Raw genomic sequence first — 17,402 nt, forward strand, 5'->3', positions numbered from 1 at the left:
GCCGAAGGCTGCACTGGCGCACTGGAGGCGGTGTTGGATCTCGTCGTCAATGTCTGCCCTTGTTGATAAGAGGCTCCCGGGGTATGGGAAATGGTCCACGTTGTCCAGGGCCGGGCCGTGGATCTTGCTGACTGGGGGGCAGTGCTGTGCGGCGAGGACAGGCTGGTGGAGGACCTTTGTCTTACGGATGTTTAGCATGAGGCCCGTGCTTTCGTACGCCGCCGTAAATACGTTGACTATGTCCTGGAGTTCAGCCTCTTTATGTGCGCAGACGCAGGTCTCCTGTATGGCTCAGAGACATGGACCATGTACAGTAGACACCTCAAGTCGCTGGAGAAATATCACCAGCGCTGTCTCCGCAAGATCCTGCAAATCCCCCGGGAGGACAGACGCACCAACGTTAGCGTCCTCGACCAGGCCCAACATCCCCAGCATCGAAGCACTGACCACACTCGACCAGCTCCGCTGGGCAGGGCCACATTGTCCGCATGCCCCCAGACACGAGACTCCCCAAAGCGAGCGCTCTACTCGGAACTCCTCCACGGGCAAACGAGCCAAAGGTGGGCAGAGGAAACGTTACAAGGGACCACCCTCAAAGCCTCCCTGATAAAGTGCAACATCCCCACCGACACCTGGGAGTCCCTGGGCCCAAAGACCAGTCCCGCCCTAAGTGGAGGAAGTGCATCCGGGAGGGCGCTGAGCACCTCGAGTCTCGTCGCCGAGAGCGTGCAGAAACCAAGCGCAGGCAGCGGAAGGAGCGTGCGGCAAACCAGTCCCACCCTCCCCTTCCCTCAACCACTGTCTGTCCCACCTGTGACAGGGACTGTGGCTCCCGTATTGGACTGTTCAGCCACCTAAGGACTCATTGTTAGAGTGGAAGCAAGTCTTCCTCGATTCCGAGGGACTGCCGATGATGATGAGGGTGAGGGTGCTCCCACGTTGGTGTTGGGTCGGTGGGTTGCTAATGTCAGCCTCAGAGTGAGATTCTCACACTGTCCCTCCATAGGCTGACCTCTCACATCCCACCCTCTCTAAACTTCAGCTCATCCCAAACTCGACTGCCCCCGTGTCCTAACTCGCACCGAGTCCCACTCACCCATCACCCCCTGTGCTCACTGATCTACATTGGCTCCTCGATTTCAAAATTCTCCATCCGCCTTCAAATCCCTCCTCACCCCCTCCCTATCTCTGTAACCTCCTCCAGCACCTACACCCTTCCCTATCTCTAACCTCCAGCCCCTACACCCCTCCCTATCTCTGTAACCTCCTCCAGCCCCTACACCCCTCCCTATCTCTGTAACCTCCTCCAGCCCCTACACCCCTCCCTATCTCTGTAACCCCCTCCAGCCCCTACACCCCTCCCTATCTCTAACCTCCTCCAGCCCCTATACCCCTCCCTATCTCTGCAACCTCCTCCAGCCCCTACACCCCTCCCTATCTCTGTAACCCCCCCCCCCAGCCCCTACACCCCTCCCTATCTCTGTAATCCCCTCCAGCCCCTACTCCCCTCCCTATCTCTGTAACCTCCTCCAGCCCCTACACCCCTCCCTAGATCTGTAACCTCCTCCAGCCTCTACACCCCTCCCTAGATCTGTAACCTCCTCCAACCCCTACACCCCTCCATATCTCTGTAACCCCCTCCAGCCCCTACACCCCTCCCTATCTCTGTAACCCCCCCCCCCAGCCCCTACACCCCTCCCTATCTCTGTAATCCCCTCCAGCCCCTACTCCCCTCCCTATCTCTGTAACCTCCTCCAGCCTCTACACCCCTCCCTAGATCTGTAACCTCCTCCAACCCCTACACCCCTCCATATCTCTGTAACCCCCTCCAGCCCCTACACCCCTCCCTATCTCTGTAACCTCCTCCAACCCTCCGAGATCTCTGCGCTCCTCCAATTCTGTCCCCCCCCTGAGCATCCCCTGATTACAATCGCTCCACCATCGGCGGCCGTGCCTTCTGTTGCCTGGGCCCCAAGCTCTGGAATTCCCTCCCGAAACCTCTCCGCCTCTCACTCCCCCTTCAAGACGCTCCTCAAAACCTCCCTCTGTGACCCAGTCCCGCCCAAATATTACCTTCTGTGGCTCAATGTCAAATGTATATTGCACAACACTCCTGCGAAGTGCTTGGGGACGTTTCGACGCCGTTGAAGGTGCGATATAAATCTATGTTATTGTATCAGGGGTCGGATGACTCGAGGGAACTTTGGACCGAGTTCTGGGAGGTAGTTGCCACACTGGTGTAATTACCCGTTCCCAGAAAAGTCCAATTACTTTCAACATTAAGGGCAAAGAAACAGGGAAGGGACAATCAACCTGAACTGAAACTAAACTTTTATAGGGTGGGGCAGCCTGACGATTTCGAGCTTTGTTGCCGATGAGCAGACAGAACTGATCACAAGAATCGGGCTGTTCACCAATGGCCTCAGCTACTCCAGGTACGGGAAGCACGGATAGACAGTTCATTCCGGGGATGAGGGGGTTGACTTATGAGGAAAGGTTGAGGAGGTTGGGCCTCTACTCATTGGAGTTCAGAAGAATGAGAAGTGATCTTATCGAAACATATAAGATTGTGAGGGGGGCTTGACAAGGTGGATGCAGAGAGGATGTTTCCACTGATGGGGGAGACTGGAACTAGGGGGCATGGTCTTAGAATAAGAGGCCGCCCATTTAAAACTGAGATGAGGAGGAATTTCTTCTCTCAGAGGGTTGTAAATCTGTGGAATTCGCTGCCTCAGAGAGCTGTGGAAGCCGGGACATTGAATAAATTTAACGGGGGCGGGCAGGGAAGTGGAGCTGAGTCCAGGATCGGATCAGCCATGGTCGTATTGAATGGCGGAGCAGGCTCGAGGGGCCGAATGGCCGACTTCTGCTCCTATTTCTTATGTTCTTATACAGAGCGCGGGCAATTTATAAGACAATTATGGGCCTGTACTCCCTGGAGTTTAGAAGAATGAGAGGTGATCTCATTGAAGTGTATAAGATTCTGAGGGGGATTGACAGGGTTAGATGCAGGGAGGGTGTTTCCCCCCCCGGGGCTGGGGAGTCTAGAACCAGGGGTCACACAGTCTCAGGATAAGGGGTTGGCCATTTAGGGTGAGGTCATGGAGGGATTCGAAAATTTTGAAATCGGAGGCGTTGCTTAACCAGGAGCCAATGTAGGTCAGCGAGCACAGGGGGTGATGGGTGAGCGGGACTCGGTGCGAGTTAGGACACGGGGGCAGTGAGCACAGGGGGTGATGGGTGAGTGGGACTGGGTGTGAGTTAGGACACGGGGGTCAGCGAGCACAGGGGGTGATGGGTGAGCGGGACTCGGTGCGAGTTAGGACACGGGGCAGTGAGCACAGGGGGTGATGGGTGAGTGGGACTCGGTGCGAGTTAGGACACGGGGTCAGCGAGCACAGGGGGTGATAGGTGAGCGGGACTCGGTGCGAGTTAGGACACGGGGTCAGCGAGCACAGAGGGTGATGGGTGAGCGGGACTCGGTGCGAGTTAGGACACGGGGTCAGCGAGCACAGAGGGTGATGGGTGAGCGGGACTGGGTGCGAGTTAGGACACGGGGTCAGTGAGCACAGGGGGTGATGGGTGAGTGGGACTCGGTGCGAGTTAGGACACGGGGTCAGTGAGCACAGAGGGTGATGGGTGAGCGGGACTCGGTGCGAGTTAGGACACGGGGTCAGTGAGCACAGAGGGTGATGGGTGAGTGGGACTGGGTGCGAGTTAGGACACGGGGCAGTGAGCACAGGGGGTGATGGGTGAGCGGGACTGGGTGCGAGTTAGGACACGGGGCAGTGAGCACAGGGGGTGATGGGTGAGCGGGACTCGGTGCGAGTTAGGACACGGGGTCAGTGAGCACAGGGGGTGATGGGTGAGCGGGACTCGGTGCGAGTTAGGACACGGGGTCAGTGAGCACAGGGGGTGATGGGTGAGTGGGACTGGGTACGAGTTAGGACACGGGGCAGCGAGCACAGGGGGTGATGGGTGAGCGGGACTGGGTACGAGTTAGGACACGGGGCAGCGAGCACAGGGGGTGATGGGTGAGTGGGACTGGGTGTGAGTTAGGACACGGGTCAGCGAGCACAGGGGGTGATGGGTGAGCGGGACTGGGTACGAGTTAGGACACGGGTCAGCGAGCACAGGGGGTGATGGGTGAGCGGGACTGGGTACGAGTTAGGACACGGGTCAGCGAGCACAGGGGGTGATGGGTGAGCGGGACTGGGTACGAGTTAGGACACGGGTCAGCGAGCACAGGGGGTGATGGGTGAGCGGGACTGGGTACGAGTTAGGACACGGGGGCAGCGAGCACAGGGGGTGATGGGTGAGCGGGACTGGGTGCGAGTTAGGACACGGGGGCAGCGAGCACAGGGGGTGATGGGTGAGCGGGACTGGGTGCGAGTTAGGACACGGGGCAGTGAGCACAGAGGGTGATGGGTGAGTGGGACTGGGTGCGAGTTAGGACACGGGGCAGTGAGCACAGGGGGTGATGGGTGAGCGGGACTCGGTGTGAGTTAGGACACGGTGCAGCGAGCACAGAGGGTGAGGGGTGAGTGGGACTGGGTGTGAGTTAGGACACGGGGCAGCGAGCACAGAGGGTGATGGGTGAGTGGGACTGGGTGTGAGTTAGGACACGGGGCAGCGAGCACAGGGGGTGATGGGTGAGTGGGACTCGGTGCGAGTTAGGACACGGGGCAGCGAGCACAGGGGGTGATGGGTGAGTGGGACTCGGTGCGAGTTAGGACACGGGGTCAGCGAGCACAGGGGGTGATGGGTGAGTGGGACTCGGTGCGAGTTAGGACACGGGGCAGCGAGCACAGAGGGTGATGGGTGAACGGGACTCGGTGTGAGTTAGGACACGGGGCAGTGAGCACAGGGGGTGATGGGTGAGCGGGACTCGGTGCGAGTTAGGACACGGGGCAGCGAGCACAGAGGGTGATGGGTGAACGGGACTCGGTGTGAGTTAGGACACGGGGCAGCGAGCACAGTGGGTGATGGGTGAGTGGGACTGGGTGCGAGTTAGGACACGGGGTCAGTGAGCACAGAGGGTGATGGGTGAGCGGGACTCGGTGTGAGTTAGGACACGGGGCAGTGAGCACAGAGGGTGATGGGTGAGCGGGACTCGGTGTGAGTTAGGACACGGGGTCAGTGAGCACAGGGGGTGATGGGTGAGTGGGACTGGGTGTGAGTTAGGACACGGGGCAGTGAGCACAGGGGGTGATGGGTGAGCGGGACTGGGTGTGAGTTAGGACACGGGGTCAGTGAGCACAGGGGGTGATGGGTGAGTGGGACTGGGTGTGAGTTAGGACACGGGGCAGCGAGCACAGGGGGTGATGGGTGAGCGGGACTGGGTGTGAGTTAGGACACGGGGCAGCGAGCACAGGGGGTGATGGGTGAGCGGGACTCGGTGTGAGTTAGGACACGGGGGCAGTGAGCACAGGGGGTGATGGGTGAGCGGGACTCGGTGCGAGTTAGGACACGGGGGCAGTGAGCACAGGGGGTGATGGGTGAGCGGGACTCGGTGCGAGTTAGGACACGGGGCAGTGAGCACAGGGGGTGATGGGTGAGCGGGACTGGGTGCGAGTTAGGACACGGGGTCAGCGAGCACAGGGGGTGATGGGTGAGCGGGACTGGGTGCGAGTTAGGACACGGGGCAGCGAGCACAGAGGGTGATGGGTGAGCGGGACTGGGTGCGAGTTAGGACACGGGGCAGCGAGCACAGAGGGTGATGGGTGAGCGGGACTGGGTGCGAGTTAGGACACGGGGCAGCGAGCACAGAGGGTGATGGGTGAGCGGGACTGGGTGCGAGTTAGGACACGGGGCAGCGAGCACAGAGGGTGATGGGTGAGCGGGACTGGGTGCGAGTTAGGACACGGGGCAGTGAGCACAGGAGGTGATGGGTGAGCGGGACTCGGTGCGAGTTAGGACACGGGGTCAGTGAGCACAGGGGGTGATGGGTGAGCGGGACTGGGTGCGAGTTAGGACACGGGGTCAGTGAGCACAGAGGGTGATGGGTGAGCGGGACTGGGTGCGAGTTAGGACACGGGGTCAGTGAGCACAGGGGGTGATGGGTGAGTGGGACTCGGTGCGAGTTAGGACACGGGGTCAGCGAGCACAGAGGGTGATGGGTGAGTGGGACTCGGTGCGAGTTAGGACACGGGGTCAGTGAGCACAGGGGGTGATGGGTGAGTGGGACTCGGTGCGAGTTAGGACACGGGGTCAGCGAGCACAGAGGGTGATGGGTGAGCGGGACTCGGTGCGAGTTAGGACACGGGGTCAGCGAGCACAGGGGGTGATGGGTGAGAGGGACTGGGTGTGAGTTAGGACACGGGGTCAGTGAGCACAGGGGGTGATGGGTGAGCGGGACTCGGTGCGAGTTAGGACACGGGGTCAGCGAGCACAGGGGGTGATGGGTGAGCGGGACTCGGTGCGAGTTAGGACACGGGGTCAGCGAGCACAGGGGGTGATGGGTGAGCGGGACTCGGTGCGAGTTAGGACACGGGGTCAGCGAGCACAGAGGGTGATGGGTGAGCGGGACTCGGTGCGAGTTAGGACACGGGGTCAGCGAGCACAGGGGGTGATGGGTGAGCGGGACTCGGTGTGAGTTAGGACACGGGGGCAGTGAGCACAGGGGGTGATGGGTGAGCGGGACTGGGTGCGAGTTAGGACACGGGGCAGTGAGCACAGGGGGTGATGGGTGAGCGGGACTCGGTGGGAGTTAGGACACGGGGCAGCGAGCACAGGGGGTGATGGGTGAGCGGGACTGGGTGCGAGTTAGGACACGGGGTCAGCGAGCACAGAGGGTGATGGGTGAGTGGGACTGGGTGCGAGTTAGGACACGGGGTCAGTGAGCACAGGGGGTGATGGGTGAGTGGGACTGGGTGTGAGTTAGGACACGGGGTCAGTGAGCACAGGGGGTGATGGGTGAGCGGAACTCGGTGCGAGTTGGGATACGGGGTCAGTGAGCACAGGGGGTTGATGGGTGAGCGGGACTGGGTGCGAGTTAGGACACGGGGGCAGTCGAGTTTTGGATCACCTCTAGTTTGCGTCGGGTAAAATGTGGGAGGCCAGCCAGGAGCGCAGCGCGTTGGAACAGTCAAGTCTGGGGGTAACAGAGGCACGGATGAGGGTTTCAGCAGCGGAAGAGCTGCGGCAGGGGGCAAAGACGGGCGATGTTACGGAGGTGGGAATAGGCGAGTTTAGTTACGTTGCGCGTATGTGGGTGGAAGCTCATTTCCGCGTCAAATATGACGTCGAGGTTGTGATCGGTCTGGTTCAGCCTCAGACAGGGTCAAAGAGGGAGGTTTTAAGGAGGAGAGAGGGAGTCTTAGAGGGCGTGTATCATTCTATCAAATCCCCTTCGCCAACTAAAGATCTGATTTCTCTCTACAGATGCCGTCGATGTCACCACTCTGTCCCAAGCGCCCATCGACCTTGAGGTACTGAGTGCTTTTTGATAAGAACATAAGAAACAGGAGCAGGAGTCGGCCATTCGGCACCTCGAGCCTGCTCCGCCATTTAATACGATCATGGCTGATCCCATCATGGACTCAGCTCCACTTCCCCGCCCGCCCCTTCACTCCCTTATCGCTCAAAAATCTGTCGCTCTCCACCTTAAATATATTCAATGACCCAGCCTCCACAGCTCTCTGGGGCAGAGAATTCCACAGATTCACCAGAAGAAATTCCTCCTCATTTCCGTCTTAAATGGGCGACCCCTTATTCTGAGACTATGTGCCCCCTAGTTCTAGATTCCCCCCACGAGGGGGAAACATCCTCTCTGCATCTACCCTGTCCAGCCCCCCTCAGAATCTGATATGTTTCGATAAGATCACCTCTCATTCTTCTGAACTCCAATGAGTAGAGGCCCAACCCCCTCAGCCTTTCCTCATAAGTCAACCCCCTCATCTCCCGGAATCAACCGAGTGAACCTTCTCTGAACTGCCTCCAATGCAAGTATATCCTTCCTTAAATACAGAGACCAGAACTGCACGCAGTACTCCAGGTGTGGCCTCACCAATACGCTGTATAACTGGAGCAAGACTTCCCTGCTCTTATACTCCGCCCCCTTGCAATAAAGGCCAACATTTCATTGGCCTTCCTGATCACTTGCTGTCCCTGCATGCTAATTGTTACGTATGCAATAAACGTCCAAGCTGAGTACGGTTTAACTAAGCAAGGTGCAACTTTGGCCCGAAGTGCCTGACTCACAAAATTGCTGGCCTTTTATACCAGAGCAGCTGCTCAGTGGCTCCAACAATGACGCCATCTGGTGGCTACAAACGGCATGTGCATACATGACAATACCCTCCTCTGAGATCTTAGCACAGTCTTTCACGGGTTGAGACGGTCCGGTGTTTGACATTCCTGGGTTGACCGTCTCAGTTCGATTGCGGCCTTGGGTGAGTGTGCGGGGTCCGTTGTGGCTGGTGGCTGGATGGCGGACTTGTTGGGGCCATGTCAGGAATTGCAAGTCCATTTTTATTGAACGGGTCGGTGATGGGAATTCCTGGTTGACCCGTCGAGTCCGCTGAAGGCTACTGGTAGGTTGGCTGGCCGTCGACGGTTTCTTTGTCCGACTGCTCTGGCTCGTCTGTGTGCCTCAGCTTTGTCTGATCCACGTGTTTCCCGCAAGTTTGCCCTTTTCTCGAGCTTACTAACGAATACTCTGCTGTCCTCCTTGGCCATGAGCGTACCAGCGATCCATTTGGGACCCTGACCATAATTCAACCCGTATACAGGATCATTCACAGAAATCTCGCGTGACACAGTTGTGCGATTGTGGTACCCTTGTTGACTCTGTCTTCTGTATTCAACGTGATTACTCAAATCCGGGTGTACCAGAGATAGCTTGGTCTTCAGACCTCTTTTCATCATGAGTTCAACAGGCGAGACCCCTGTGAGTGTGTGGGGTCTTGTCCTGTAACTCAGCAGTACGCAGGACAAGCGGGTCTGCAGTGAACCTTGGGCTACTCTCCTCATGCTTGGCTTGATAACTTGTACTGCATGTTCTGCTTGCCCGTTGGACGCAGGCTTGAACGGTGCTGACCTTGCACGTTTTATGCCGTTAAGTTTTACAAACCCCTGCAACTCCTGAAGCGTGACCCATTGTCGCTCACCACTATGTCAGGCAGACCATGTGTCGCGAACACGACATTGAGATTCTCTATGGTTGCCGTGGACGTGCTGGATGACATGATTATGCGTTCTATCCACTTCGAATAAGTGACCAACACCACGAAAAACATCTTGCCCAGGAAGGGCCCTGCAAAATCTACGTGGACCCTGGGCCAAGGTTTGGACGGCCACGACCACAGACTCAGCGGCGATTCCGCTGGTGCTTTGCTGAGCTGCATGCAGGCGTTGCACTGATGCACGCGTGCTTCCAGCTCAGAATCCATTCCTGGCCACCGTACGTGGGATCTGGCGATGGCCTTCACCATCACTATACCAGGATGTGTGCTGTGTAACTCACGCACAAACTTCTCTCTCCCTTTCTCGGGCATTACAACTCGATTGCCCCACAACTTGCAATCTGCTCGAATAGACAGTTTGTCCTTGCGACGGATGTACGGTTTGGCCTCCTCGCACATTTGCTCGGGTATGGCGGACCAATCCCCTTTGAGGATGCAACCCGTTACCGCCGATAATATCGTGTCCTGGCTGGTCCAGATCTTAACTTGTTGAGCCATGACGGGGGTACCTTCACTCTCAAAAGCATCCATAACTGACAATAGGTCCGCCGGTTGTGGCCTTTCCACCTCCGGTGTGGGCAACGGCAGACGGCTCAAAGCATCGGCACAATTCTCGGTGCCAGGTCTGTGGCGAATGACACAATCATAGGCAGATAATGTCAGCGCCCACCTCTGGATGCGGGTTGAAGCGTTGGTATTGATGCCTTTGGAAAACAACGAAATGAGCGGCTTGCGATCGGTCTCCAATTCGAACCTCAGACCGAACAGGTATTGATGCATCTTTTTAACACCGCACACCACACGCTAAAGCTTCTTTTTCTGCCATGCTGTCGGCTCTTTCTGCTTTAGACAAACTCTTGGATGCATACGCGACAGGTTGAAGTTTCCCCGACTCATTGGCTTGTTGGGGTACGCAACCAATTCCACATGACGATGCGTCACAGGCCAAGACTAAACGTTTACATGGGTCGTAATGTACCAGCAGCTTGTTTGAGCAAAGCAGATTGGTGGCTTTCTCGAAAGCCCTGTCTTGCGATGCGCCCCACACCCAGTTGTTGCCTTTTCTCAATAGCGTGTGCAGTGGTTCGAGTAAGGTGCTCAATTCAGGTAGGAAGTTACCAAAATAGTTGAGTAGACCCAGGAACGAACACAGCTCCGTCACGTTCTGTGGCTTGGGTGCATTCTTGATGGCCTTGGTTTTCACGTCAGTCGGTCTGATGCCATCAGCGGCAATTTCCCCCCCCCCCGAGGAATTCGAACTCCGGTGCCATGAAGACGCGCTTCGAGCGTTTAAGTCTGAGTCCCACTCTGTCCAAACGCAGTAGAACCTCTTTCCAGGTTGTTCAGATGTTCCTTGGAGTCACGACCGGCGATCAGGGTGTCACCTTGGAACACGACGGTTCTGGCAACGGACTTCAGTAGACTTTCCATAGCCCTCTGGAATATTGCTGCAGCCGAGCGAATCCCGCAAGGGCACCTGTGGTAAATAAACAGACCTTTGTGCGTGTTAATGCACGTAAGTCTCTGACTTCTCGACCAGCTCCTGTGTCATATAGGCCGACGTCAAGTCCAGTTTTGTGAACGACTTCGCTCCGGCTAGCATTGCAAACAAGTCATCAGCCTTTGGTAACGGGTACTGATCTTGTTTCGAAACCCTGTTGATCGTAGCCTTGTAGTCTCCACAGATTCTGACTGTGCCATCACTTTTCAGCACAGGAGCAATGGGACTGGCCCATTCATTAAATTCAACCGGTGATACGATCCCTTCACGCTGGAGTCTGTCCAGTTCCATTTCGACCTTCTCCCTCATCACGTACGGCACTGCCCGAGCTTTATGATGGACGGGTCTTGCATCAGAGTCCACGTGGATCTGCACCTTGGCTCCCGTGAAGTTGCCGATGTCTGGTTCGAACGGTGAGGGGAGCTTGCTCAATACTTGGGCACATGTATCTTCCTCCGACGACAACGCCTTTATGTCATTCCAGTCGCATCTGATTTTCTCCAACCAGCTCCTGCCGAGCAGCGTTGGACCATTGCCTGGAACAATCCACTGCGGTAACTCGTGAACCGCACCGTTATACCACACGTTACTTTGTGCACTGCCAATCACCTTTCTCAGTTCTTTGGTGTACGTGCGCAGTTTGGCGTTAACAGGGCTCAGCTTGGGCCTCACAGTCTTAGTGTCCCACAGCTTATTAAATGCCCTCTCGTTCATGATCGATCGACTCGCCCCCGTGTCCAGTTCCATCGATACCGGTATCCCGTTAAACTTCACATTAATCAAAATTGGTTTGCTCTTGGTTGTGAAAGAGTACAGCCCATACACTTCCTCCTCTGGCATCTCGGATTGCGTATCCGGATCCGCGCCAGTCTGACTCTCATCCTCCACGTGGTGTGTCGCAGCACGCTTGCTCATCTGCGGACACTTGCGCCGGAGATGCCCCGCTCTCGGGCAGCCTTTGCGACTACATTGCTTAAATCGGCACTGCCGGTGCCGGTGATTTCCCCCACAACGCCAACACGGAGAAGTCGGATACATTCCCGCTGGCGGACTTTGGGCAGCCACAGGTTTCGCGAACGCAGCCGGATAGGCCCCGCCGCTGTGCCGAACGCCGAATCAATCGCCTTGCCGAGGTTCGGTTCTTCACCGCTATTTGCTTTGGACTCCTGTGCGTCGTCACACATGATTGAGCGATCGGGATGGCCCTTTTTAAATCCAACCCCTCCACCGCCAGAAGTTTGCGCAGGGTCACCTCCCGGTAACAAAGAAGTCCCGCAGCATGTCCCGCCAACACCGTCCCGAACTTACACGGCCCCGCTAGACGTCTCAGGTCGGCAACGAACTCCCCCGGGCTCTGGCCCTCCGATCGAACGTGTGGATAAAACCCGTATCTCGAGATGACGATGGCTTGAGGTGCTCCCGTACCAATGTACACAGCGCCTCGTGCGTTTTCTCTGTTGGATCACTAGGCATGAGTAGATTCTTTATCAGACCGTGGGTCTTTGAACCGCGCACAGCGAGGAACACGGCCCGGCGCCGATCTGTACCTCCTCCATTTTTGTTGACCACGAAGTACTGGTTCAACCGGTTCACAAAGTCTGCCCAATCTTCTCCCTCCACGAATCGCTCTAAAAATCCAATCGTGCTTGTTGGGGTAAAACCCCGAGCTAGAAATAAATCTACTTCGAGACCAAAATTAGAGAGTAGAGAACACACACAGTTTATTAATACAAGGTACCAGGGGAGTTGTGTGGAGCTCCCTCGACCAGGCACAAAATTCAACTTGGTGTTACACATACAGCATATTTAACGTCGTAAACCGCAGAGGTCACATTAGTACATGACCCGATCATCTGACATACAAAGGTCCCTGTTATAGTCTGTCGTTCGGCTTACTTCCTTATCTTCGGCCAGCGTCTGGTGTGTGGTCGGTTTCCATGTTGCTCAGCGTCTTGTGACCTTTTCGCAATTGCTTATCTCATCCTGTCATTCAGTACATTTTCTCAAGCGCAGCAATTTCGCACCAATGCGATTAACCCTTCAATCCCTCATTTGACCAAAATTTTTCAGATACATAATTCTAGGCCAACATATACCCCGGTCTTCATGCAGAAGTTGGTGATGTGATGTGTCGGTTCCTGAGCCCTGGGGTCTTCACTCCGGGGTCCAGGTTCCCATCTCCTGTCGCACCTCATTCTGCTGCTTGTAAAACCTCAGTTTTGGTCACCTTACTTAAGGAAGGATATACTAGCTTTGGAGGGGGTACAGAGACGATTCACTCGGCTGATTCCGGAGATGAGGGGGTTACCTTATGATGATAGATTGAGTAGACTGGGTCTTTACTTGTTGGAGTTCAGAAGGACGAGGGGTGATCTTATAGGAACATTTAAAATCATGAAAGGGATAGACAAGATCGAGGCGGAGAGGTTGTTTCCACTGGTCGGGGAGACTAGAACTAGGGGGGCACAGCCTCAAAATACGGGGGGAGCCAATTTAAAACCGAGTTGAGAAGGAATTTCTCCTCCCAGAGGGTTGTGAATCTGTGGAATTCTCTGCCCAAGGAAGCAGTTGAGGCTAGCTCATTGAATGTATTCAAGTCACAGATAGATAGATTTTTAACCAGTAAGGGAATTAAGGGTTACGGGGAGCGGGCGGGTAAGTGGAGCTGAGTCCACGGCCAGATCAGCCATGATCTTGTTGAGTGGCGGAGTAGGCTCGAGGGGCTAGATGGCCTCCTCCTGTTCCTAATTCTTATGTATATAGGTGTTCTGGGCGCGTATACGCCACCTTCTGAGACACCACTAGGTTCTCGTAGTTTGAGGGCGGTTGGGTTACAGGTCTCCTCGATAGTAAAGATGACAGTGCTTTGCTTATACAACACCTAAGTAACATACATAGGCAATACAGCATTATTACCACCACCACAAAGGTAACCAGACCTTGGATTAGTGACGTTCCCATTGTTCCTAACCACCCTGAGAACCAGTCCCACAACGCGGAGGCTGGCAACTGCTTAAGCTTTTTAACCTCTTCTTGGATATGCTCTGCCGGATCGGTAATTTCTCCCGAGCTATCCGGGATGTATGTACAACATTCGGCCCTGATGAGGGCACGGGTTCCCCCTTTTTCTGCCAACACATCGTCAAGGGCCAATCGGATTTTGCAGAGCTGCTGTACGGAGGGCTACCATCTCTGCATTAACCTTAACTGGGGCTTCAGCTGTACTGTTGGCCACCCGTCCCAGGACCGAAGCCACGTCAATGGATTCCCTCGCCCACTCACCCGCTCCATACCAGGGAAACGCCATGGGCCAGAATCTTTCAGCCTGCGTGATGGCTCACCTGGCTCTCCGGTGGAGGTCCTTCAGAGAAGCCAGGTGATACATGCAGGGTGCGATATAAGCCAGATCACAAGAACCCCGTCCGTTCTCGGGGCAACCAGGGGTAGGCCCTGTGACTGCACACAAGCTGTTTACACTGTACATTAATGATTTAGACGAGGGGATTAAATCTAGTATCTCCAAATTTGCGGATGACACTAAGTTGGGTGGCAGTGTGAGCTGCGAGGAGGATGCTATGAGGCTGCAGAGTGACTTGGATAGATTAGGTGAGTGGGCAAATGCGTGGCAGATGAAGTATAATGTGGATAAATGTGAGGTTATCCACTTTGGTGGTAAAAACAGAGAGACAGACTATTATCTGAATGGTGACAGATTAGGAAAAGGGAAGGTGCAACGAGACCTGGGTGTCATGGTACATCAGTCATTGAAGGTTGGCATGCAGGTACAGCAGGCGGTTAAGAAAGCAAATGGCATGTTGGCCTTCATAGCGAGGGGATTTGAGTACAGGGGCAGGGAGGTGTTGCTACAGTTGTACAGGGCCTTGGTGAGGCCACACCTGGAGTATTGTGTACAATTTTGGTCTCCTAACCTGAGGAAGGACATTCTTGCTATTGAGGGAGTGCAGCGAAGGTTCACCAGACTGATTCCCGGGATGGCGGGACTGACCTATCAAGAAAGACTGGATCAAGTGGGCTTGTATTCACTGGAGTTCAGAAGAATGAGAGGGGACCTCATAGAAACGTTATAAAATTCTGACGGGTTTAGACAGGTTAGATGCAGGAAGAATGTTCCCGATGTTGGGGAAGTCCAGAACCAGGGGACACAGTCTAAGGATAAGGGGTAAGCCATTTAGGACCGAGATGAGGAGAAACTTCTTCACCCAGAGAATTGTGAACCTGTGGAATTCTCTACCACAGAAAGTTGTTGGGGCCAATTCACTAAATATATTCAAAAAGGAGTTAGATGTAGTTCTTACTACTCGGGGGATCAAGGGGTATGGCGAGAAAGCAGGAATGGGGTACTCAAGTTGCATGTTCAGCCATGAACTCATTGAATGGCGGTGCAGGCTCGAAGGGCCGAATGGCCTACTCCTGCACCTATTTTCTATGTTTCTATGTTTTTCTATGAGTCCCGTTGTGGGGCGTATACTTATTTATCGCTGGGGGGTGTTCCATTGGACCGAAAAGTCGCCGTTTCCGTTGAATAACGGGAGTGTCACCCTACCCGCTTTGGCAGGTAAGGTAAGGCTATATGTGCAGTTACTGTACCCCACAATAGGATCTTCTAGTCGTCCCTGCCTTGTGAGACATAGCCCCCCTCCCTGTCCCTTCTTACACCTTGTTCTCAGGAACGGTGGTGGATCGGAATTGTTGTAGGTTAATCGTCTCCACCCACTATGCTGTTCTGGATTATACCCATAACTTTTAACTTTTATTATGGTGCTGCCTCTATGGCATAAGGGCCAATTCGTGTGGATCCTGTTCGAACTCCAAACACCCAGCTGGCCGTCTCACTATCAGTAAATGGGATTGGTTGTAGGGGGGGGGGGAATCCCTTCCTCCGAGTGTGTGTGGGGACACGGGCACAGACCCAACAGCTGGCAACGTTGGCTTTCTTGGCATGGGTGTATGACCTGTACAGAAAGGTGTTCGCAGACAACTCTCTCTTGGTCCGTGGGGCTACTCTGGCCTGAGTCCTCCCGAGGCGACATGTTACAATCACACAAAAAGGCCAACTGCACATAATATCGCGCAACGCATTCATCTCGGATCGTCTTTTATTCCGGCGTTTTCTGCCGATGTGTTCGCGCTCAGTTTCCCGACAATGCGTATGACGGCAGGGTTATTTGTTTTGTTCGCTTGTGCTGGGGCCGTTGGATTCATATTCTTTGAGCGGAGACCGATGTTTCCATCGGCCAACCCCACCCACATCTCTGCAGGTGCACGCATCTCCGCGAATTAGGACTTCAAATGGGCCAGACCAACGGGGAGCAAACCCCGTTCGTCCTGGCACACATTTTACCATCATCTACACGCCTACCTGTGGGACCTCCCCCCCGGTCCTCCAATTCCTTCTGTCCGTCCCTGCCTCACTTCCTTCCTCAATTCCTGAAGTTGCTGGCTCAGTTCCAAGACGTACTTTCTAATCCGATCCCTCGGGGGGGGGGTGTCCTACGTCGGGTCGCCCCGGTTATGGTTCCTTCCGGCGGGGGGGCGTCGCCCTGCCTGTCATCGACTCATGTGGAGTTAATCCCCTCGCTCGGTTCAGAATTGCCCTCTGTCTCACCAAGATTGTGGGTAGTCAATCCGCCCCAAGCTTGGCCCGTCTCTTGGATGGCCTTTGCTCGGGCTGTTGTAAGTGCCCTGATCACCCGTTCTCCCATCCGCAGAGCTTTGCGGGGGTGATCGGGGACATGAAACTTCGGTCTAATGCCCAACGTAGCATACACCTCCTTCACTATTTGTCCGGTAAAATGGGTTCCCTGGTCGGAATCGATTTGGATAGGGACGCTCCAATGTGGTATTACTTCCTCTGCCAATATTCGAAGCCACTGTGATTGCGGTGCAGTTTCGCGTGGCGACCACATCTACCTACTGCGTAAACTGATCTCTGATTACTCGACAGTATTTCTTGCCCCTTGAGGGTGGTAAAGGCCCCGTGCAGTCTATCTGTCTACACTCCCACGGCCCCCCTTGGTCGTGGTTGCTGAGCCATTCTAACCTTAACGGCCTTTCCTGGGTTGTGCTGGGCACACGTGACACATTGCTGACAGCACTTAGCTACGTCCCGTCCCATTCCTGGCCACCGCCAATCCCTAGCTATGTTTGTTATCGTGACCTTCCGTCCGACATGACAGATGCCGCGGTGTACTTCCAGGAGCATTTGTCCAATACAAGCCGGGGCTATCACCTTCCCATCTTTCCTCCATACGAAGCCGCCACCCTGGCTCCCTCCTTTTGTGCCCCAATCTTTCTCTTCTTCATCGCTTACATCGGCATGTAATCTCCCAATGTCTATATCTTCCCTGGTAATGATACTACTTGCAACTTCTTGCTGCACTTCTAAGGATATAGAAACATAGAAACATAGAAAATAGGTGCAGGAGTAGGCCATTCGGCCCCTCCAGCCTGCACTGCCATTCAATGAGTTCATGGCTGAACATTCAACTTCAGTACCCCATTCCTGCTTTCTCACCATACCCCTTGATCCCCCTAGTAGTAAGGACTTCATCTAACTCCCTTTTGAATATATTTAGTGAATTGGCCTCAACAACTTTCTGTGGTAGAGAATTCCACAGGTTCACCACTCTCTGGGTGAAGAAGTTCCTCCGCATCTCGGTCCTAAATGGCTTACCCCTTATCCTTAGACTGTGACC

At 55.1% G+C, this 17,402-nt stretch overlaps 1 protein-coding gene across 1 annotated transcript in view; it reads left to right on the top strand.

The window, feature by feature from the left end:
• The first annotated feature begins 2,017 nt into the window (after positions 1–2,017).
• Positions 2,018–17,402, top strand: part of LOC139240594 (caspase-14-like) — a 40,224-nt gene continuing 24,839 nt past the window's right edge. The window contains exons 1-2 of the mRNA XM_070869138.1: positions 2,018–2,435; positions 7,384–7,430. Coding sequence (XP_070725239.1) covers positions 2,417–2,435; positions 7,384–7,430 — 66 coding nt within the window. The 5' untranslated portion in view covers positions 2,018–2,416. The remainder of the gene's footprint in view (positions 2,436–7,383; positions 7,431–17,402) is intronic.

This window comes from Pristiophorus japonicus, chromosome 32, assembly GCF_044704955.1.
Source record: "Pristiophorus japonicus isolate sPriJap1 chromosome 32, sPriJap1.hap1, whole genome shotgun sequence".
NCBI lineage: Eukaryota > Metazoa > Chordata > Chondrichthyes > Pristiophoridae > Pristiophorus > Pristiophorus japonicus.